This window comes from Zootoca vivipara, chromosome 6, assembly GCF_963506605.1.
Source record: "Zootoca vivipara chromosome 6, rZooViv1.1, whole genome shotgun sequence".
In the NCBI taxonomy this organism is placed as follows: domain Eukaryota; kingdom Metazoa; phylum Chordata; class Lepidosauria; order Squamata; family Lacertidae; genus Zootoca; species Zootoca vivipara.
Window position 1 is genome coordinate 96,899,127 of NC_083281.1, and position 24,673 is coordinate 96,923,799.

The window sequence follows — 24,673 nt, forward strand, 5'->3', positions numbered from 1 at the left end:
TGGCGAATAGCTTTTCTATCCCTGTTTCTGGCTCTGATCCTGAATCATATCAATGGGAAGAAGGGGGCAAGAGAGTATAACTGGACCATCTGTAGATCTGTGTAGCCTTTCAGAACTACAGAAAGAAATGGCCCAACAAATACTGGGAGAAGAATTGGGGCATTTTCCATAGCTGATGGAAACTTGGGGCAAATCCCAGCATTACAGATGGGTATCAATCTATAAAACCAACAGCCAGTTCAGAAGACCTACATTTCCACCCCTCCTCCATTATATGAAGTAAAAAAACACCTATATTAAACATTGAAAGGAAAGGGTAACAAACTAACCCCTTCCCCATTTGGCCCAGCCTGAAAGCAGAGTTCAGATCTAAATAATAAGAGTAAAATCCATATAAGCAGGTGCAGAAAGTCCAAAAGTTGCTGATGTCAGTATAAAGGAAGATGCTAATGCAACTGTGTATTATGCAACGCAGCAGGCACAATTTGTCCTGCAGAGTCTTTGTTTCTGTGCTGGATGAATGGGCATGAATGGCCATCAGTTCTCCATAAAAGTCTCCCTCTATTTCTGCCCTCTAAGTACACAAAGTTTTTGTGTCTGTTTTTTCAGGAAGTGCTACGTCCCAAATGACATCATACCATTTTTGTACACTTAAACCCTTTGTTGTTTTTGTTTAGTCATGTCCGACTCTTCGTGACCCCATGGACCAGAGCACACCAGGCATTCCTGAAGAAGTAAACCCTTTACTTCTTTCCAATTTCTAGCTATCAGTATTCTTGCTGCCATTAATAAGTCACCAATTAAATGTTTATATAATAACCCTCGGTTGTTTCCACTGAATATACCCAACAATACTATTTGGGGAGGTTTTCTTTCTTTCTTTTTTAACAGGTTTTCCCAGTATTTTTTATTATTTCTACAAAGATCTCATCCTAGATGTCCCACAACAGTGATGCTTATGATACTTTCACATATGATGCTTTTAAAATATAGAATCATAGAGTTGGAAGGGACCACAAGAGTCACCTAGTCCCAACATGGAGCTCAAACTTGTGACCCTGGATAAAGAGTCTCATGCTCTCCCAACTGAGCTATCCCAGACATGTATCAAGCCTCTTTATCCTTTTAAAGTAGTGGTTTTTAACTTGGTCTGATCAACACCAAAGTGTATTGATGGCCCAGAACAATCTCCTGACATAGAGCTGTGGTGGAGACCCCCAAATAGGTCATTGCCTTTGATTCTACCTGTTGATAGATGCCCTCAGCGAAGGGCTTGGTGCCCTTCTCTACCAATGCCATGAAGCCAGCTGAGTTACTGGCTATGGGTCAAGGCACTTGGCACCAGGACAGAAAAAGTATCACAAGCACTCAGGAAAACTGGAGTCCTGGCCTTGCAGTGGGCAGTCGCAGAGAGGCTCCAGAAGGATCCATATTCCTTATGAGATTGCCTTGTCCCACATGTGCCCACTTGGCTGCTTCGATTGGAGGAGGTGGCACTGCTACAGGTGCCACACAATGCCCGTTCTGCATTTGAAGGTGCTCAATTGCTTCATGTGGCAGGAGGACCTGAACTTTGGGACTCCCTGCTTATTATGACCCAGCAGGAGACTTCCCTGTGCACCTGCTGAAACATTCTTGGTCACACAAGCCTACTCAGGTGCTTAAAAAAATGAGGTGATTTTAATCTGTCTTAGTATTTTAATTTTTGTATGTTTTAAAGTATGGTTGTGATTTTTTTCTCCATTATATTGTTTTATCTTTTTGTAAACTGCTTTGAGGTTTTTTTACAATCAAGCGGTGAATTAATTTTATGAAATGAATGAATGAATGAATGAATATTACAGTCTACAGATGAGTTTTCCAGACTTTTCATGTTGATGACACACTTTTTAGACATGCATCATTTTGTGACACAGTAATTCAGTTTTACTACCAAACCAGAGGTTAAACTAACCCCTTTCCAGTCCCGGGAGCAGTGTGGGAAGCACTTGTGCAAGACACCTACACACTGCAGCCAACACACTAACGGGTCACAACACACAGTTTGGAAAGCTCTGGCTACAGTGATAACTCCGCCTTAGAATATGGCTTTACCTCCACCAGGCATAACGCCACCATTCAGTGGCAGGCAGCAACAATGGCTGGTTTCAGTTTCAGCATCAAGCATCACCCTGGGGAGTCCAAGGTGGAAGCTGATGTCCCTTGACTTTGGCTAGTGAATCTAAGAGATAACAACTGATGCTGCCCTTCCAATTTTACATCCTGCAGATAGACAGAAAGAAGACACTGTGTCTTGGGTGGCAGCTGTTACCTGCCAAAGACAGGATACTGTTTTTCCTAACATCTAAAGCTGTGGGATACAAATGTTTGTATGGATTTTGTTTTTCTGTTAATTATGCTGCTTTAAACGTATATTGTATATTTGACCTTCATATATAACCTTTTGACATTTTGCAATGCTTTACAGTATTTGATGTTTTAATTTAGATTGTAAACTGTTTATCATAATTTTTTTATAAAATGATATAAAGCTGTATAGAAATGATTTAAATAAATTAAGTCATTTTTGCCCACACAACACACGTGCAAAGTTCTTCTAATGAACCTTAGGCAAGGCACTGAGCTTTTGTTATCTGGGAGGCAGGAAACACACAAAGCCTTGAGAAACACATCCAAAGGACTCAGCTCAGCCCGCATCCTTGCTTTATCAAACTACCACAAGATATGGTGATGGTCACAAATTTAGGGCGCTTTTTAAAAAAAAGAGAGAGAGAGAGAGAGAGAGAAGGACAAAATCACGGAGAAAAGTTCCAGCAGTGGTTATATCTGCCACGGCAGGCTAAGTAAAACATCAAGGCTAAAAGGTATCTCCAAATGCCCACAGGCACTACCACACTTTGTGGCTGTGAAAACATGTTAATTGTATGTCATGTGGGGGGGGGAATACCAAATTGTGTGCAGCATGATGCTACGCACGTTTACTCTGAAGTAATTCCATTGAATTCAACAGGATTCACTCCCTACAAAAGTCTGCATAGGACTGGAGTCAGATGGTTCACATTTGATGTTTTCACCATGCATGACGTGGGGTGCACAGCCAGGCCCTTTAAGCAGCCACTATACTAGCCTCTCCCAAACTGTTTTTGGACGACAATTCCCATCATCCCTGACCACTGGTCCTGCTAGCTAGGGAGGACGGGAGTTGTAGTCTAACAACTGCTCGAGACCCACTCTCAAGAGCTTTGAAGAATGCGCTGAATTCTGGGCTGAAAAGAGCATATGCTGTGGTTACAGCACTCCTATTCCTTGCCTTGCTGGAAGGGATCTGCTTTGCATTCACTCACCCCCAGGCTCAATTTATGCCATCCTCAATTAAAACGTGAGCAGAAAGACCTCTGCCCAGGACCCCACAGAGTTACTGTCAGCCAGATTAGGCAATACTGGGCTGGACAGTCTGGCTCGGCAGAAGGCAGCTTCCCAAGTCTTAGCTCTGCAACACACACAAAAGTCCCTTGCTGGGAGGTTTCAGTCTGCTAGCAGTGCCAGACTGCTGTGTGCTCTGTCACCGGGTTCCCAGACAGCCATAATTGAAGAGGATTAAGTCACACTAACTCCAGTTCCAAAAATAGACAATGGTGACCTCGCACAGCAAGAAGGCTCCTGGGGCCAGCAGTGACTCCGCACAATGCTATCATCAAAGAACCTGGGAAGAGATCGGGGGATTGCTCCCCACAGTCCAAAATACTGTAGGCAGGTGGAATTGCAGGAGACCCCTAGTCCACCCCTTGGGTTTCTGCCTCAAGCACCATCGCTTTTAAGCTCTTTTACTGCATGCCAGATCCAGAGGCTCCGGGGTGCTCCTGCGAGATCCTGCAGGAACTTAGGTGGTGTGGGGGGAACCAGTAGCATAGTGGGGGGGAATGGCCCCAGGTGCAAAATTTTTAGGGGGCGCAACCAGGCACCCACCCACAGGCAGGAATTCCAGCCCCGCCCTGGCAAAGGTGGCAGAGCAGCCCATTGGGGGCTGCCCCTGCCAAGCAAGGCACGTCCTGGCAGGACCCACCCCCAGATGCCTGTCCGTCTCTGCCTGCCTGTTGCCACCAGGGATCTCCCTGTACTAAAAAGAGAGGGTGAAAAGGACACCAGAAGCCAGAAAGTGAAGCAGTTGATGATGTGAATGTACTGTATACAGACAGACAGAAATGCAGGCTTACTCAGGATGAATCCACTCAGCCTCGTGGCACAGTGTTTCTATATGCCAGGCATTACAGCCTTTGAGCATTTGAGCCTGGAGGCTACGTTCATTACCATTTAAATGATCATAATCATTAGCTTTTCTATCTCGCCTTTCCTTCAAGGAGCTTGAAGTGGTGTACATTACTCCCCGCCCCCTCCATATAATATTCACAACAACCCTGTGAGCTGAAGACTGAGCAGGGGATTTGAACCCTCACCTCCCAGGTCCTAGTCCTACCCTAACCATACCACCACACTAACTTTCTGTGCCAGTTCAGATGCCAAATCCAATTAAGAACCCAAGGATTGTCTTGCTGGGTCAAATCCTAGTCCAACATCCTTGCTTCAATGCTAAAGGCAGCCAGCCGGTCTGTGTTGTTGCCTCACCACCCCCTCCAAACTGGGATTTAGGGGGAAATGCCTCTATATATCAGAGAGACCTGGGGCACCTTAAAGACTGAACAGTTTGCTATGGCACAAGGTTTTAATAGGCAAAAGCCTTAGAGTCCTAGGCTGGTTAGCCCTCATGGTATGTTAGGGAGCACAAAGCTATTATCTTTGTGGGAGCGATAAGGCAGTGCGCACCAGATTACTGCTTGCAAGCAGGAAGCCACAATAAGCCAGAAAGGTTCACCATTGTCTGCACATGAGGCCAGAATGGCTTCATCAGAAACACCAAGTGGTCACCAGGGTGCCAAGCGGGAGAAGACACCAGTCTGCAGTTAGCATGTGTGAACGGCTTAAAAAATCCTAAATAGTATAGAACAGAATGCATGGAAAGCAACAGGGGAGGAAGGTTAGGGGTTTTGAGCCCCTCCCCCATGGCAATCATGACCCATTCCAGGCTGCTTATGGCTCCTATCTGCACTATAAGAAAAACTTTAGAGGCATGACTGGAGTTTTCCTTCCAATGCAAGAAGGCGGCATGGTGGAAGCAGGGTGGGCGAAGCCAAACTGGATTGGGACTGCTGGGGGTGGGGTGGGGGTGGGGGCTATGATCTAAAACCCACATGCCCTTCCTCCCACACCAGGATGTAGTTCAGATTGCCCCCTCCCCACCCCCAGGGACCAGGTCTTTTCCTTTCACTGAGCCATCCACAAAATTGTTAATTGCATTTAGAGTGCTTTGTCTAGCTTGGTCCTTAGCTGAGTTGCTGCAACAACTCTGAGTACAGAATTTATTTAGAAATGACTAAACCACAAAGCAAGGACAGAAGGTCAAGCAATACAGGAGAGAAAGCGGCACAGGTGTACCTATGAACACAAGATCCAACCCAAGGAAGAGTCATGGCCATCAACAGGGGTGTGACTCCCTCCTGGCGAGCTGCCGCTGGGTGAGGCAGATGGGCAGGGCCAGATCCGCAGGGTAAATAGGCACCTCAAGGAGAAAAATCATTTTCTGTAGTGAAGGAGCCACGCCCACTCCAGGATTTGTTAGACCCAAGGTCTCCACTGTCAGATTTGCTAATGAAATCCATTTTCTGTTTACCTCGGCTTCATTCTGGAATGTCCCTTTGGGGAAAGTGGTGGTGGTGTTTCAACTGAAATGGAGCTTTCCTTATTCATTTAATGAATTCAAAAGATTGTTTTATTTACTGGACATATTTATCCAGCCTTTCTTCGTGCAGAAGCCCAGGGTGGAAAAATGCATCCTTAACAAAACAACCATAATCCCCCAAAAAGCAATCTAAAAATAGTTTAAACATTCTAAAAAGAGTTACAGTTAAAGAAGTCTAAAAACTAAAAATTGTCTCATCCAGTGATCTCAGGGTTGCCAGGAACAGTGTCCTTCTGCTGTCAAATCCCTGGGAACACAGGAATGTTCAAATTCCTCCTGAAAGGCCCCTCCCACAGACCGCAGGGTCCCGGGCAGCAGTTCTGGGACCTGCTTTGGAATATAAGAGGCTACCTTGGAATGGATCAAACCACTGCTCCATCTAGGACAGTATTGTCCACACTGGCAGGCAGCAGCCCTTTGGGGTTTCAGATGGGGGACAGTTTCTGCCCTAACTGGAGATGCCAGGGATTGAAGCTGCATGCCGAGCAGATGCTTCACCGCAGAGCTAGAGCCCTTCTGCCAGGCAGTCTTCAAGGTCTTCAAGCAGAAGATAGACCAGGAGATACTGGGAGAAGGGAGATGCCGCCGGGGTTATAAGGAGAAGATCAGCAAGGGTTTCTGACTCCCACCTGTTTTAACTGTGGCAACTACCGGTATAAAATGACTCCCCACCCCACCCCACCCCCATTAAGCAGCAAAAGGACGGTAAAATCATTACTGATAGAAATCCATACTGCCAGGCTAAGTCATAGCTGCCAAGTTATCCCTTTTTTAAAGGGATTTTCCCTTATGCTGAATAGGCTTCCTCGCGAGAAAAGGGAAAACTTGGCAGCTATGGGCTAAGTACATGCTCAGAGGCACCCTCAGAGGCTGGGGTGGGGAACCCTTTTCATCCCAAAAGCCACATTCCCTTCTCAACAACCCTCCAAAACGAGTTCCCTGCCCCGTCCTAAGCCAAAGCATAATCTGCAGGCTGGTTGCAGCCAGTGGCTCATCTGCACACCACAAGTCCGAGAAAAGCAGCATTGTGGTTGTGCTCAGTTAATGGTGTCTCCTCTCCACAGGAGCAGATAAAACTCAGGCCACCAGCAAGGATGCTGGACTCTTTCCTGTTAGGGACCACAAGGGAAGCAAAGGCTGCTGAATGAGTGGGGGAGGAGGGGTGGATTGGGGAGGCTCTTAAAAGAGGAGCAGCGTGATTCGAATGTGTGTCCACTGCCTTCGTCAGACCACTGGGCCATCTATCTGTCTGTCTACTATGTGGACAGCTCCAGGGTTTCAAGGAGCCCTAGCTGGCCCTTCATCACCATCATTCCCATCATCCCTGACCACTGGCCCTGCTAGCTAGGGATGATAGGAGTTGCAGTCCAGAAATGACTGGAGACCCAAGTTTGGGAAACACTGGTGTAAAGCATAGGCTCTGTCGGTGAGCTGGAGCCCTGTAAGACCAAGTGAGATTTCAGTCCTCATAATTCTAAATGAATTCTAAATAGGAACACAGTAGTAATCTGCCTTGTACAGAGTGAGATCAATGGTCCATCTGGCCAGAATGGTCTATCAACTAGCAGAAACTCTGACAGTCTGGGAATTTCCATGTGCAAAGCAGACTTGAGCCATGGGGCAACAGTCCCCGGGAAATTTCTCCTGGGAAATTCATGATGGAAATTCATGGTGGGAGCTGTGCAAAAGGATCATTCTAAAACTATTGGTTTGCCTGTTTTTCTACAGGGTTACATATTTGTGCTATAAACAGAAAATCTAATTGTAAAAATAGCTGTCCCCTCTTGGCCCCGCCTGGAGGAATCCAGCTCAATCTGAATCATCACCCATCACAAAGATAATAGACTCGTAGCATTGTAGAGTTGGAAGGGACAACGAGGGTCATCTAGTCCAATCCCCTGCATTATTCTATTAATGCAAAAATCTTTTGCCCAATGTGGGGCTCAAACCTACAACCCTGAGAGCGAGTCTCATGTTCTACTGACTGAGTTATCCCAGTTCGTCCAAGAGCATATGGACTAGACGTCCAGAGATTCAAAACACTTCCAGGATGCACAGAAAGATAATTCCAGGACATTCCAGGACTATCTGAAAGATACTGTCACACCCAAGATACTGTCACACCCAAGCACCGTATACAGCAAGGGTCAGCAAACGTTTGCAGCAGGGGGCCGGTCCACTGTCTCTAAGACCCTGTGGGCAGCCGGACAATATTTTGGAGAGAAAAAATGAACAAATTCCTATGCCCCCACATAAATAAAAGGACACATTCTACTCATGTAAAAACATGCTGATTCGAAGGCCGGATTTAGAAGGCGTTTGGGCCAGATCCAGCCCCTGGAAGGTGGCAAAATCAACACAACACATCACACAGAGAAGTGGCTAGCAGCAAGCAGCCTCCCCTCTGGGGGCAAGTGCTTTGAGCAGACGGTCTGAACCAGAAAAGCCGGTAAGAGAAGCAGAGTCACGGAGAGGGGGAAACAACAATCACTATCAGCCTTGTCCAAGAGGACAAAGTTAACTGCCCTGAGGGTGGGGAGCTTCGCTTCAGAAGCAGCGATGATCAAGAAGGGAGTGTCTCTCTCAGTACACAAACCCTCCCAACTCTCCCATGGTACTCGTGCCTCTTCCAGGCTTTGGTTACACTTGCTTCCCAATACCTGTGCACACACCACCTCTGCCTCCTTTACACACAGCAAGGTGGGTTTTCTGAAAAATTCTCCTACTTATTTATTTGCCATTGCATTCGAATCCCATCTTTTTCTCTGTTGGGCAGAGTAAAGGAGCACTAAAATGCTTCTGTAAACTGAATTATCTTAAAACCTTTTATTCCTTCAGTTACCAATGAAATGGTTGATTCACACACACCACACACACACACACACACACACACACACACACACACACCCCATAGCTGCCAAGTCCCGGTTAAAAAAATACAGGATCAGCAGTGCCGGCACCGGAAGTCGCTTCTACGCATGTCCAGACATGCGTAGAAGCATCTTCCGGTGCTGGTGCTGCCCGATTTCCGGTGCCCAGACATGGGCAGAGCGGCACCGGAAGAAATCCGGGGGAATTACAGGATATTTTGCCACTCGGGATGACAGCGGGAAATGGCTTTAAAAACAGGGGTTTCCCGGGGAAAACGGGAGACTTGGCAGCTATCACACACACACACACACACACACACACACACACACACACCGTGTTTCTCCAAAAATAAGACACCGTCTTATATTCATTTTTCCTCAAAAAAAAAAAAAACCACGGTGGCTTATTTTCAGAGGATGTCTTTTTTTATTATTAAGCCTATCACTATAGCTTATTTTCGAGGTATGGCTTATTTTCGGAGAAACACGGTATTAGCTACGCTAGAGGTGGGAATCCTTCAGAAACCTCGTGTCTGAGATGGCATCAGAAATGGAGTTCCAGGTACGTAGCAGAAACTCACCTCAGGCCTATACAACCCAGAGACAGAGAGGGTCCCCTCAGCTACGTGCTTCTCCAGCACCATCCTCAGATCTATCTGACGGCCAGAGAACAGGGCATGAGAGAGAGCTGGCCACTTGGCAGCACCAATGATTGGGTGTTTCTACTCTGGTAGCCTTTAAATACGGAGGTGCTTATGCAAGCTTATTACCATATCTGATTCTTGTTGTAAATCACTTCAGGACTCTTTGTCATAGCTGCCAAGTTATCCCTTTTTTACAGGGATTTTCCCTTATGCTGAATAGGCTTCCTCGCGAGAAAAGGGAAAACTTGGCAGCTATGCTCTTTGTAGTGGGAAGTCAGTTTCCCCTTTGGGGGGGGGGGCTGCTTTGCGGGTGGAAATCTGGGTCCTTGCAGCGACCTGGCAGTGGGTGGAGAAACACAGCCCACGTCAGCAGGATCCCTGGCCACGTCACACACCCCAGCCAATCGGGGTTGTCTGGGGGGCGTGGCTACAACTGTTTAAATTGCAGCGTGGCCAGGGAAACAGCCTCCTTTTGCCTCCATTGTCGAGATCTCCCAGCCCGCCCACCCTCTTTTTTTTGCGTGGATTGACTATGGCCTTGCTATGACTAATGTCAGTCGCCTGGTTGTAGGGGCCGGGTAGGAATTTTTCCACTTGGCAAAATTGGCACTAACCATTTGGTTTTCGCCTACCTACGTCACAACTTTGTAAGGTTAGGCATTGGGTAAGTCTTATTATGGGAGGGGAGGTTGTTGCCTCCGTCTGTCCCTCCTCATTAAAGGGATCCCGTTAAAGGGATCCAGGGGTGTGGTTCCTGTCTGAAGCCTGGGCGTGGGCGAGGGCCATGCCACGACCCCAACTGTGACCCTGGGGGGTGCTCTTAATTGATGTATATCATAAGGCTCCCCCTTCCGGTGATTGACCCTTATGAGACTTCCTGCAGTCAGGCAGGAGTCAGGATACAGTCTTGCTTCACGCAATTGCCTAAGCCAAACCGCTCACATCTGTAACCAATAATGTTGTGGCCCTATTTATCCCATTAACCCAATATACTTGTGTTTGTATATTTATTTCAGAGGGGGCTGCGGGGCCTCGCCCCGTAAGGTGACACTAACTCAAAGAAACCTAACCCTGGTTCCTTGGAACATACAAGCTCCCCCCCCCTTTCTCCACCCACCCTGGCAACCAGCAACCCTTTCTCTCTCAACTAATATTTGCAGATGTGCTGCAAGTTTCCATTTCCCAGCTTGACTCAGCATAAGTCACCTGGAAGGTGGGCAGTAATTTTGAAAAGTTACCCCAAAAAAACCAACCCTCAAAGTGCTGACTCACTTCATTTTTACAGGCTGCTGTTATTGCTGATTTGCTGTTGAGCAAAGCGGAACTGACGTTCAGCCACAAGCAAGAAGGGGGAAACCACAAGTTTTGCCTGAACCTACAGTGCAATACTGAGTGGCGGTCACACAGTGGACGCCAGCAGGTGATGGGCAGTGCTCATCTCCACCTACGGGGTCATCACCATTTAGCACTGGTGCAGATCTTGATGCTGAGGAACTTTTAGCTGCAGTTACGTTCCTCCACCCACACTCCTCTCTGGCCCATATAGCCCAGGGCCAGTCTTAGCCAGGAAAGCATTACACCAGAAGACAGGTTAACTTCCGTCATAATGTCAGTCATAAAGGTAAAGGGACCCCTGACCATTAGGTCCAGTCATGACCGACTCTGGGGTTGGGGCACTCATCTCGCATTATTGGCCGAGGGAGCTGGCGTACAGCTTCCAGGTCATGTGGCCAGCCTGACAAAGCAGCTTCTGGCAAACCAGAGCAACACACGGAAACGCTGTTTACCTTCCCGCTGTAAAGGTAAAGGTAAAGGGACCCCGACCATTAGGTCCAGTCGTGACTGACTCTGGGGTTGCGGCGCTCATCTCACATTATTGACCGAGGGAGCCGGCGTACAGCTTCCAGGTCATGTGGCCAGCATGACAAAGCCGCTTCTGGCGAACCAGAGCAGCGCACGGAAACACCGTTTACCTTCCCGCTTTAGCAGTACCTATTTATCTACTTGCACTTTGACGTGCTTTTGAACTGCTAGGTTGGCAGGAGCTGGGACCGAGCAACGGGAGCTCACCCCGTCGCGGGGATTCAAACCACCAACCTTCTGATCGGCAAGCCCTAAGCTCTGTGGTTTAACCCACAACGCCACCCGCGTCCTTCAATGTCAGCCATAGTTCCTTCTTAATTACAGCTAGAAACTAAGGGGTGATGTTATCCTGGAAACCTGAATCATGAACAAACGTGGTTAGCATAAACCATGACTTGAGGTGATGTTGATGTAATGCTCATGGACAACTAAAATCTAACCAGGAAAAAGATTTGTGGAAGCAAAATGTGATCCTTCAAGAAGGGCAACAGCTCAGTTGTAGAGCAGGTATTTAGCATATAGAAGACCCCTGGTTTTTCTTGGTTGTCTCAATTAATTGTAAGCTGCCCTAGGAGTTTTCGCAAAACCCAAGGGCAGGGTAATTAAAATATGTTAAGTAAATGAGATGCTTCTCATCAGCAGCTCAAACTGGTACTGTACAGTTTTTAGCTACCTCATTTTGTGTGAACTAGGCTTAGGGCACCACACACAAAACATACATGCTCTCATTTTACATTTCTGGGATCCTAACAAACTCTTGGGGATCCTGTTCCAAAGTATCACATTTCCACCCCAGCAGGAAAGCAGGAGCTAAGCTCATTAGTAACAGGCACCAGCTCTGGCAGGAGCCAGTTTAATCCTATATCCTTCAAAACATGCCTTCGAAAGGGGTTAGCAGCAACCACCCAACTAGACCCATGACAGCTGCAGTCCTTTTCTCAGGGCAACCAGAAATGGCAACTCTTCTCAGCTTTGCCAAGAGAAGAGGAAAGTATCCTCAGATCAAAGAGCTGGAGTCCAAACCTTCCCAAGTGTAAGCAAGATGCAGCAAAGGTGGCCTGTAGGGGGTGAAGAAAGTGACAGGAGATTTTGCTCCATTTCTCTCTCTCTCTAAACACTGACGTTCTGGATTGTGCAGGGAGGCGACATTCACACTGTATGTTTAAAGCACTATGATACCACTTTAAACAGTCACAGTTTCCCCCAAGGACTCCTGGGAGCTGTTAAGAGCACTGAGAGTTGTTAGGTGACTCCTCTTCCCCCTCACAGAGTTCCCAGGATTCTTTGAGGGAAGCCATGATTGTTTTAAGGGGTATCATATGCATGGTGTGAATGTGGCAGGAATCATAGAATCATAGAGTTGGAAGAGACCACAAGGGCCATCCAGTCCAACTCCCTGCCAAGCAGGAGACACCATCAAAGCGTTCCTAACAGTTGGCTGTCAAGCCTCTGCTTAAAGACCTCCAAAGAAGGAGACTCCACCACACGCCTTGGCAGCAAATTCCACTGTCAAACAGCTCTTACTGTCAGGAAGTTCTTCCTAACAGTGGAAACCAGTGGAAGGTTGAGTTTGGGGGGGGGCAGGGTGTTTGCACACTATGACTTATTTGTCCATCTAATCCACAGGAACTGGCCACTGGGTCAGACCATCCAGCATCCTGGTCTCACAGTGGCCAACCAGGGACCTGCCGGTATATGGAGCCTAAAAGCAGGAACCGAGGGCAAGGGAGGTTTGGCTGGCACCTTCGTTCTACAGCAGGCATCCCCAACCTTCGGCCCTCCAGACATTTTGGACTACAATTCTCATCATCCCTGACCACTGGTCCTGTTAGCTAGGGATCATGGGAGTTGTAGGCCAAAACATCTGGAGGGCCGCAGTTTGGGGATGCCTGTTCTACACCTTTAAAGCTCTTTCACCAGGCCTTTGGCTGGTTGACATATGATGCCCTTTTAAAATGTGCTGTGGAAGGGGAGTTATTGGGTTGTCTTTGTTTTTATTATGTATTTTCTGTTTTTTATGTTGTGACTTTATGTTGTGACCGGCCCTGAGATATAAGAGTATAGGGCAGTATACAAAGTTAATAAATAAATAACAATAAAATAAATAAATAAATAAATAGCCAGTCTCCCCACTTGTGATTTCCAACCTTTACTGCCTCTGGAGGGACAGATCTGAACCAAGTGCTTGTAGGGAGCCATCCTTTTTAACCTCCCACTCTATATTCATGGTAACATATGCAGCAGTCTTCTAAGTAAGGAGTAAGGAGGTAGTACAAGAATACTTGGCTAGTTTAGATGTATTCAAGTCCCCAGGACCAGATGAACTACATCCAAGAGTATTAAAAGAACTGGCAGAGGTGATTTCTGAGCGACTGGCAGTAATCTTTGAGAATTCCTGGAGAACAGGCGAAGTTCCAGCAGACTGGAGGAGGGCAAATGTTGTCCCTATTTTCAAAAAGGGGGAAAGAGAGGACCCAAACAATTACTGCCTAGTCAGTCTGACATCAATACCAGGAAAGATTCTAGAGCAGATCATTAAGCAAATGGTCTGTGAGCACCTAGAAAGAAACTCTGGTGATCACTAAAAGTCAGCATGGGTTTCTGAAAAGTAGGTCATGCCAGACTAATCTGATCTCATTTTTTGACAGAATTACAAGCCTGGTAGATGAAGGGAACGCTGTGGATATACCCTATCTTGATTTCAGCAAGGCCTTTGACAAGGTGCCCCATGATATTCTTGTAAAGAAGCTGGTAAAATGCGGGCTAGACAATGCTACCATTCATTGGATTTGTAACTGGCTGACTGACCAAACCCATCCTGGAGAGAAGTGACTCATGGGGTGCCACAGGGTTCTGTCTTGGGCCCAGTCTTACTCAACATCTTTATCAATGACTCAACATCTTTATCAATGACTTGGAGGGCATCCTGATCAAGTTTGCAGATGACACCAAATTGGGAGGGGTGGCTAATACCCCAGAGGACAGGATTACACTTCAAAATGACCTTAACAGATTAGACAACTGGGCCAAAGCAAACAAGATGAATTTTAACAGGGAGAAATGTAAAGCACTACACTTGGGCAAAAAAAAAATAAAAAAAAATGAAAGGCACAAATACAGGATGGGAGATACCTGGCTTGAGAGCAGTGCATGTGAAAAAGATCTAGGAGTCTTGGTAGACCACAAACTTGACATGAGTCAACAGTGTGATGCAGCAGCTTAAAAAGCCAATGCAGTTCTGGGCTGTATCAATAGGAGTATAGCATCTAATTCAAGGGACGGCTTAGGGAGCTGGGTATGTTTAGCCTGGACAAGAGAAGGTTAAGGGGTGATATGATAGCCATGTTCAAATATGTAAAAGGATGTCATATAGAGGAGGGAGAAAGGTTGTTTTCTGCTGCTCCAGAGAAGGAGACACGGAGCAATGGATTCAAGCTACAAGAAAGAAGATTCCACCTAAACATTAGGAAGAACTTCCTGGCCCTTGTGGTCTCTTCCAACTCTATGATTCTAGAGTCAGACCATTTGGTTCATTTAGCTCCACACTGTCTCTACTGAGTGGCAGAGTCTCACAGGGATTTCAGGTGGAGATGCTGTGGACTGGTGCATATTGTGAGGGGGAAATGCAGCTTTCTTTGCCCCCCACCCTTTTTAAATGCAGATTGCTGCAGAACCAGGGTCCAGCTGGTTTATGAATGGAGGTGTGAGGAGCAGGTTCCACAGTTTGCCAGCAGCATTGATCAGCCTCTCAGCAAGGAGGCTCCTTCCTTCCAGCACAGCAGGAATAGTCACAGCATGAAAAGGCAGCTGGTAGCATCTCCCTGGAAGGGTCCCAAACCGAGGGAGAGAAAGCAGGTAGAGCGGAAGTCAGGGAAGCCAGAAAGGAGGAGAGCAGAGAGTGGGTGATACTGCAAAAGAGAGAGGCTGGAAGAAGGAAAGGAAGGGGTTAAGGTTGATGAGAGATGGGGCTCAGCAGGTGGCCTCTGGAAGTAATGGGACCCACAGGGCTCTGACTTGGGACTGGCAGAGGGGGCAGGGCCTGGCAGCGTGCAGAACTGCCATGGACCAGAAATAAACCTCTCCCTCCATCCCTGCTTGTCAGCCCTCAGGTGCAACAGGTGAGCAGGAGGCTGAGGAATCCACCCACCTGGGCAGTAAGGCTTGCTCTGGGAGGCTCTGGTGGAGGTTGTGGACAGGGCGCCTCAAGTTCTCAGAAGCCTCCGGGATCATCAGTCACTGAAACTCCAAGTTCTGTGAGCAGCTCAGAGGCAGCAAGTGCAACTAGGAGCACAAGCCAAGAGCCCCTAGTTCAAATCTTGCTTCTGGCACCAACTCATACTCTTGCCAAGCCACTGGCAGGGACAGGCAAGGATGCTGGCAAGTGTGCACCAGGGGGAGGGGGGCTGGAGAGGAGATCAGAGTAGTGACCTGGGGAACTGTACCAGCCAAGAGGCAAGGATCAGAGGCAGAGGACACTTCAGAGCTGGAGGAAGAGGAGGCCAGGCAAGTGCCTCCCCACCCTCTCCTGCACCATTGTCTCCCAGAGCCAGGAGAGAATGGAAGCGGGAAGAGCAGAAGCAGCTTTCTTCTCCGGCTGCATGAACTCAACCCACTGGAGGAAGGTACATAAACTGGTGGAGGGCAAGGGGTCCCCAGTGGCTGCAACTGCTCCTTAGAGTGTGGAGCTGGTGCCCTCCAGATGTTATTGGAAGCAGCTCCCATCCTCTCTGACCAATGGCAGCACTAAGTAGGCTCCAACATCTGGAGAACTCCATGTTGGCGACCCCTGCAGCAAGCCATCCAGGAGGTGGCCATTTCTTCTGTAGTGAAGGCAGTCCAGCTCTGTGCCAGCCAGGTTGGCCATGGGTCACAGCAGTGACAGGAAGTTCACCTCAGGTGGGGGTGGGAGGGAGGGGAAATGCCTGCAACTCAAGGCAGACACAGCCCTAGGCAAACAAGACCTGGAAAGGAGAGTAAGGTTCATCTCCCCTGCCACTCCCAAAACAGCACAGAGATCAAGAGACCATTGCAGAGCCACAGTCCACAAAACAAGGACTGAGGCCTTGCCATGTTTGCCTAGAAAGTGCCCTCATTGGACAAGCCAGAAATTCAAAGGATGCCTCTCCAGATCTGCAGGGTGGAAGATCCCAAAAGTCCAACCTTCCTGAAAGTAGCCACCTCTAACACCAAACAAGGACGAGGGTGTGTGTTGTTCTTTACTGACACAGGCAGACATGCAGCCCTCTACACTTTAGAGAAATGATGGCACTTGGAAATAAAATCTGATCTCTGAAAGCTTTTTAGGATTGTAAGGTCTGGAGCAGGAGCAGGAAAGATGGAATGCTGCTGACTGTTCACAGTATTCTTCTATAGGCTCTCATGTGTGGGTAACTATGAATGGCTTGCTGTTCTTGTCTGAATCAGAATATAACTTTTAAAGAATTGCACCAATAAATGATGAATTCTACTGGTGTTGTGCAAGGAAAAACATCATAATGGCCCAGGTGGTCCAGCACCCTGTTCTCACAGTGGTTAACCAGACGCCTGCGGGAAACCAGCAAGCAGGACCAAAGCACAAGAGCTCATGCCCTTCCTATGGCTTCCAGCAACAGGCATCCAGAACTGACTGAAAGTGCGACCCAGGGAGGTTCAAGCCTTGACCCAGCCTTGAGCAAAATCTACCTACTATTTCTTGTAACAACGACAAAAAAGCAGCTATAGCAGACTAGCAGAAGAGGGGCAGGACCACTCCTCCATGGGCGTAGCCAGGATTTATGGGGGGGGGGCAGAACCCCAGTTAGATATGTATTTTTATTTATTTTTATTGACTGGGGGCAGCTGCCCCTTCCTGTCTCCCCCCCCCCCCATGGCTACTCCCATGCACTCTTCCAGCATGAACTTTTTGAACTTTTCAACTCTGCTCCATGAACTCTTTCCATTCTAGCTGGCTAAACTTTTCAACCAAGAACATATGCCAGGGTTTGCTTTCGTCCACCTCCCACCCAATCCCTTTTCCTTTTGTGTTATGCCTTTTTCAGAAACTGTATTATTGATGTTTGTAAACAACTCTGAGTGACTTTTCCGGCTGAAGAGTGGGGCAAAAAAAGCTTCAAATAAATAAATGATTTTATTTATTTTTATCCCACTTTGGAGTTTTGAACCAGAGTCCCTAGCCAAAGGTCCAGCACTCCAGCCACTCTACCAAAACCAGCACCCCAAATTCTGTCACCCTCACCTTGCGGCATGATAGAGCTGAAGCCAGGATCTGGCCTCCCAGGGCAAAGGCTGCTCCTGCCTTCAGAGATTTAAAAATCCTCTGCACTGGTCTTTTTCTTTCCTCCTGCAGTGCTAAAAGGGCAGCAGCTGGAGGTGCAAATATATCCCCAAAGCAGCACTCAATTCTTAGAGCCATTCCTCCCTGGAAGCCATTCCTGCCTGTCATAGACACTGGGAGAGGGGACTGAATGTGGCCCCTTCACTGGTGAGGGAATTATACTCTGCACATGCTTAATTGCTCTACACTTGCAGTATTATTTTCACAGGCTTCAGGAATGCATGCCTGCATTGAAAGATATGGGGCCTAGCTTTCACTGAGCTTTAGCTCAAATTAAGCTCTGGATTTCCACAGCCATTGTCTCTTCTTGTTTTCCCTCATCTCTTGTTGATGTGCCCTCCGGGCTGGGTGAGCTATCGGGCGCTTGTCACATGCTCCTCCCATCGATTTACAGCTAGCGAGCTGTCCCTAGTAGCTACTGCGGTTGGAGTCGATTCTCAGTTCCGAGTCCTCCTTAACAGCTCATTTTAAAGTGCTTGGTTCTTGTACCAGCTAAATGCTCCCAGACAAGCTGGCATCTTTTCCCAGAGCTATACAAAGACATTTGGGTGTCCAACTTGGAAAATCCAAAAGGCTCCCCTCCACATCCCAGCTACTATGGTGATACACAACGATGCCATGTTCTATCTAAATGAAGCTCACAGACCACTGGTGGTCCATGGACCATAAATGGAGAACCCCTGTAGTAATGCTCCAGTCAGACTCTCTTCTTGGCACTCCAGCTCCACCAACTGTCCTCCCCCCCCCAGACACTTGCTTTTCTGGCCACGGCCACTCTGTCCCACTTCCTTTAGCCATCCTGTCCCTTGAACAACCTTCTTAACCAGTGTTCTAAACTCCCTTTGTTCTAGGCGCATTTTACGACAGGGAATTTCATTAGTGCAAGTAGTTTCTGAGCTCTGGGCGCAGGCCTAAGATTTCAGATTAAAATTGCAGAGTGGAAGGAAAGGAGGACCCTTTTCTGCCTCCCCACTTCCAGTTACTCTCTGAAGACTGGAGAAGAGACCCTCTTAAGATATTAGGGGGTGGGCAGAGAAAGGACTAGACCATGTGAAAAATGAACCTAATACTTTAGCTGCAGTTCATTCATTTTCAGCTTTGTATTCTTGTTATAAAAAAGTGTGCCCGGACATTCCGTTGTTGCACCCATAACATTGGTTTAAAGTGCCATTTAGCTCCTAGCTTTCATATCTCAGTTTCTAACCCTATTCCTAACACTCCTCTCTCCTTGCCTCCAAACATGCACCCCTCCAGACCCTAGCACTGCAACTTTAAACACTGTCCTCCATCTGCTTCTCCTTCAGGTTCCATGAATGACTGTGGATCCCTTCCTTCAACTCCTCTGGTCCCTTAAGAGTTTCCATATATACCTATACCAGTTCCCAGTCTCCCAAACTATCCCTGTGTGAGGTCTACAATCCCAGTCAAACTGACAACTTTTCCTTCCCTCACCAAAGTTGGAGTGCAAGCTGTTTAAGTCCTTTGAGAATGGAACATTCCAGCTCGGACCATCAGTGTCAAGGTCTTCAGTCTGCCACAAAGTACAATATAGACACAATGCTTTTAAAGTCTTTCAGTCCTAGGCCTTTGAAAAGAAGCAGAATCTCCTGTGCCTTTAGGGAGCCTCTCTGGTGACTCAAACATAGCAAGAGATGCAGCGGGAGAAGTTAAGGAGACTATACTCTCATGCAGAGGGTCAAAGCCACCCATGACATATTCCTGCATTTTAAGGCAAGAATAGCCAACACAGTGCCCTTCAGATACTGCTGGGCTACAACACCCATCAGCTCTGACCATTGTCCATGCTGGTTGGGGCCACTGTTAAAAACTTAACTCTAGGTTAAGGTCGCCACAACAGAATGTCAATTCACCAGGAAGTTGGGACTTGATGATCCTCGGGGTCCCTTCCAAATCCAATGCTACAATTATACGATTCTATGATCTCAACGACATTGCTTGACTGTAGCTTGCTCTTCCAACAATTCACTTTTTTTCAGTATGCAACTGGAGAAGAAACACACACAGTGGAAATGGAAATGGTATTAACGATGGACTAAGGCAGATTTTTAAATTGTGGTCGTCAACCTGGTGCCCAGAAATCTCCACAATTGGTCGCACTCCAGTAGCAAAATGTGCCTGGCTATTTTTGAACACTGGTTGGGGCAGGTGGGAGCTGCAGTCCAATTTCATCTGGAGGGCTACTCCTGCACCACAAATCTGGTGACTGCTGGATGATCTTAGCTTTTAGAGCAATTCAATTAGGAGAGAAGCTTAGTATATCACTGAAACCTGGACCTTTGGTTTTGCTCACCTGGGCAAGCCTTGGTTACAGCTCATGGTTTGTTTGGAAAGAGCCAGGGTTTGGATGACACGCGGCTGAGCTCAGCGCAGGAGCAAAGCAGCCACAATATGTTCATCACATTAAGCCATGGTTAGGTGCAAAATGGGCCGAGTATATATCAGAGGACTGTGCTGTTCGTCCACATCCTGTAGTTCTGCATGGGTCACAGATCTCAGTTTACCTCTTCACTGGTAAGCAGTGGACACAACGGGCAGCTTCCTTGGAGAGTGGGCAATTCTGCATCATCTCTGCATCAGCCGTGACTGAAGGAATGACCAGGTCAAAACCAGTACTCAGCATAATAACTCCCCAGCCATACAAACTAATTAGAACAGAGGTGATGGTTCACATAGAAGCAATGGGTAACCTCTTCTGAGGGCATGCCATCACACCCAACGCAGAAGCAGTTACTCACCCCCACTGGAAGGTGGCAACTGGCAAAGTCAGTACAATGCATCATGCAGAGAAGCAGCAAGCAGCCTCACCTCTGAGGACAAGTGCATTGAGCTCACCCAAGCCTTTAATTTTAATTTTATTTTATTTAAAAAAAGAATTCAGTGTTAATGCATTTAAACAACTGAATATCAATTTGTTTCTCACTGCATCCATAGCACCTCTCTCAGGGCACACAGTTTAGAACAGGGTCACCAACCTAAGGCCCATGGGCCAGAAGCGGCCCATGGAGGTCATTTGACCGGCCCATGAGCTGCCCCCGAACCGAGTGCCCTGCTTGTGTACTGTGCTAAACCGGTGCAGCACAGCACAGCATAGCACAGGGACTTGCTTCTGCGGTGCTAGAAATCATGTCTGCACAGACGCCAAAAATTGCAAGTGGGCACACGATCTGACCCACGGAGGGATCTCCATGGGACCGATCCGGCCCAGGCAAGATAAACCTTGCTGACCCCGGTTTAGAACAACAGTCTACAACAGCCTTTGCCAAGCTGGTGCCCTCCTGATGTTTTGGACTACAACTCCCACCATCTCCAGCCAGCACCGAGTGCGGCTGATGGGATTTTTGGTCCAATTTGCCAAAAGTTGGTCTTAAAGGCAATCTCCTTAAACCCAAAGGAGGTGTTCAGTGATCTGGCTATAAAGGGTCATTGCCACGTTACAAACATTGCAATGGCATTTATCCACATCAAAACTCCAGAGTACTTTTGAAACCTCAGCTAGGCTTGCTGTTTACCCACAGACTCAGTGCAGAAAAGGGCAAAGGCACTTCCTCCAAGTAGGAAATGAAGAACAAAAAAATACATGCGCGTACAGACTGAGTAGTTTCACTTTTTCGGCAGGATTTCAACCATCATCCTATGAGGCCATGTTTAGATTGCAAATGCAGGAAGACATTCATAAAAGGGTAACCCCTCCCCAGCCAAATGTAACCTCCCCCCTTCTCCTTATTGATACATGTCAACATGTTTAATGGCTGGAAACAACAGCAAAACCCAGGGTGCAATATTCTTGTGCTGAACTCCTTTGAAATGAGGAGAAATGGTGCTTGTGGAGGAGAATTTCCGGGTGCAGCGTGTCTTTATAGAATCATAGAATTGCAGAGTTGGGAGGGACACTGAGGATCATCTAGTCCAACCCCCTGCAATGCAGGACTGTTTTCCTCACATGGGCTCAAACCCATGACCCTGAGATTAAAAGTCTCATGCTCTACCAACTGAGATACCCTGTGGGCGTCGGTGGAGCTTTGCAAAGAAATCAAAACATTACTGTATTCTCCAGGAGGGAAACCGGGGGGGGGGGGTGGAGAAAGGGGTGGGGGTTTCTCTGCAAAGCAACACACAGGTTGGGGCTTTAGCAGTGTGGCTTTAAGAGCTTCCAGCATCAAGCAGGGTTGACTTCATCTTAACATCTAGACTTCCTGGTACTCCTCCAGAAATGGTTGGAAACATCCCTTTGGCAATGAAACTGTATCAACAGCTCTAAGAACTGAAGCATATTAAATGGGGGAAAACATCACAGTAGTTAGCTGAATTGCTGAGGGCATCCAATATACCTGCCCTCCCCACTTATCAACTCTCAAAGCTTATAAAATATTTTTTCCTTTGCAACTTAGTTTCCCAAGGCCCAGATTCTCAGTGATTCTGGTTTAATGCTAGAGAAATCAGCTGTAATTTCTTAGCCCTTCACCCAGCTAATCTGCTCCAAGGCGGGAAATATCTCATTTCTCACTTTCATCCTATTAGCTAGTTTCCCTACATGAAAAAAAATGTACATACAATGTAACCCCCCAAAATGGGCTTTCAATACCTTGTTTCAAACAGATCTCATGTTTGGGCTGTTTTATATAGCATACAACGGGTGGGGGTGAATAGCATTACTCCACTTCAGAGTTTTGCTGATGCTAAAATTGAAGATCATTGTTAGAATATAAGGCTGTTAAGTCAGCCAAACTTAAAGGTAAAGGTAAAGGGACCCCTGACCATTAGGTCCAGTCGTGACCGACTCTGGGGTTGCGCGCTCATCTCGCATTATTGGCCGAGGGAGCCGGCGTATGTCCGAAGACAGCTTCCAGGTCATGTGGCCAGCATGACAAAGCTGCTTCTGGCAAACCAGAGCAGCACATGGAAACGCCGTTTACCTTCCCGCTGTAGCGGTTCCTATTTATCTACTTGCATTTTGACGTGCTTTCGAACTGCTAGGTTGGCAGGAGCTGGGACCAAGCAATGGGAGCTCACCCCATCACAGGGATTCGAACCGCCGACCTTCTGATCAGCAAGCCCTAGGCTCAGTGGTTTAACCACAGCGCCACCTGGGTCAAACTTACCTGGGTCAAACTTAGCGCCAAACTTACATCTGAGTAAATCCATGTAGGACTGGGCTACATAACCTGTTCAAGAAAACAACCAAACTCAGCCCATTCTAAACACAGCCTCTTCCCACACTGCTGTAAATGCAACATGAGAATGTACACGAGTGTTATACAGACACTCACTGGTGACTAATTAAAATTCCTAGGTGAGAATCACTAGGTATCAAGGTGGCCCTACAAGGGCCCTAACTTTGCCCATCTAGTATTAGATGCACACATCCTCCCCCCCTTTCACAGAACCATAGAATTGGAGGGAACCCCGAGGATCATCTAGTCCTGCAACGCAGAAATCCTGCCCACTGCCATCCCTGGGTGGGCTCAAACCACCAACCATCTGGTTAACAGCCATCTGCCTTACCCAGCTTGAATTCCTCCAGCATGGCATCCAACTTGGTGTCATGGAAGACAAAATGGACAGGGTGGTTGTAGAACTTGGTGATGGTCTTGAGGGTGGTGCAGTCATCAGGGTCAACAAAGGCCAGGTCCTTGACGTAAAGTATATCCACAATGTTGGACCGCTCCTCCTCAAAGACGGGGATACGAGTGTAGCCACTCTCCATGATCTCAGACATGGTGTTGAAATCCAAGATGGCGTCACTGTTGATCATGAAACAGTCGTGCAGTGGGGTCATGACAGTTTCCACGGTCTTAGTCCTAAGCTCCAGAGCCCCTTGGATCATGTTCAGCTCCTCCTTCACCAGGTCATTGTAAGGTTCCGTCACCTTCAGCATCTCCACCAGCTTCTCCCGATTGTAGACCGTGCCAATTTCTTGACCAAGCACGCAGTCCAAGAGCTTGCTGACAGGGAAGGAGAGGGGAAAGGTCAACAGCATGAAAAACTTGGTGACCACAATGGTGTTGGCCCCCACCGCCAAGCCATGACGGGAGCAAAGGGCCTGCGGGACGATCTCCCCAAAGATCACGATGCCCGTGGTGGAGGCCACAACGGCCCCCAGTCCAGAGCCGATGAGATCGTCGAGGAGGATGGTGAGCGTGGTGTTGACCAACACGTTACCCAGGAGGAGGGAGCAGAGCAAGTAGTTGCCCTTCCGACGGATGGGCTCGATCCGGCGGGCGTAGCGCTTCTCCTTCTCGGTGCCGCAGTTCTGCACAATGCGCAGCTCCATGGGGTCCAGGGCCATGAGGCCCAGGTTGAGCCCGCTGAACATGCCCGAGAGGACCAGGAGGAAGCAGATGAGGATCACCTGGAACCAGAGGGGCAGCAGGTGCTTCTTCTCCTCCATCACTTGCAGGAAGGCATCGCGGCCCTCCAAGGGCAGCCAGGGCTGCCCGGGGCCGCTCTGCGTGCACAGAACGTACAGCTTGGACTTCTCCGCCTTGCGCAGGAGCTGCACCGTCACGGAGACCACGGCCGAGGTGTCCCTGCTCTCCTCGGCTCGCCGGTGCACCACCAGGTCCTGCGTCTTCTCGGGGCAGGTGGCGTTGGCGGCCTCGACCCAGAAGGAGGCGTTGCCGCCGGGGCCCACCTCGGAGAAGGAGACCATCTCGAAGACGCGGGCGTGCATGCCCAGCCCGTAGAGGCGCAGCTTGATCTCGGTGCCCTCCAGCACCTGGATGGGGGAGAAGTTCGCCGCGTTGGGCGCGGGCAGGTTGCTGCTCTCCAGCCTCATGCCCAGGACCAGGGGCCCCGCGCGGGCGGCCAGGTGCTCCTGTGCGGCGCCGGCGCCGGACGCCAGGCACACCAGCGCCACCAGCGCCAGCCCGGCCCGCGCCCCGGCCTCGCCCCCTCCGCGCGGCCGCCCGCTCCAGCCCAGCGCCATGTTAGCCTCGTCCGGGCAGCCGCTCCTGCTGCGCTCGCTAACTTTGGCTCGCGGGCGCTGCGACTGGCCGTGGCCGCAGGAGCGCGCGTCGTCACGGGCTCGCCTCCTTTGCATAGCGCCCGCCCGCCCGCCGGGCCGCCAAGCAGCGCCGGGGCGGGGCCGGCTGCTTAAGGAGGCGCCCGAGACCGCGGCGGCTCCGCACCGGCTGCGCAATGCACGCGG

At 48.5% G+C, this 24,673-nt stretch overlaps 1 protein-coding gene across 2 annotated transcripts in view; it reads right to left on the reverse strand.

Moving 5' to 3' along the window:
- The window catches only part of CNNM4 (cyclin and CBS domain divalent metal cation transport mediator 4), a 60,807-nt gene extending 36,296 nt beyond the window's left edge, over positions 1-24,511 (reverse strand). For both annotated transcript variants that reach the window (XM_035118157.2, XM_035118158.2), the window contains exon 1: positions 23,029-24,511. In XM_035118157.2, the coding sequence (XP_034974048.2) occupies positions 23,029-24,451 (1,423 nt within the window). In that variant the 5' untranslated portion in view covers positions 24,452-24,511. The remainder of the gene's footprint in view (positions 1-23,028) is intronic.
- Between the last annotated feature and the right edge of the window lie 162 nt (positions 24,512-24,673).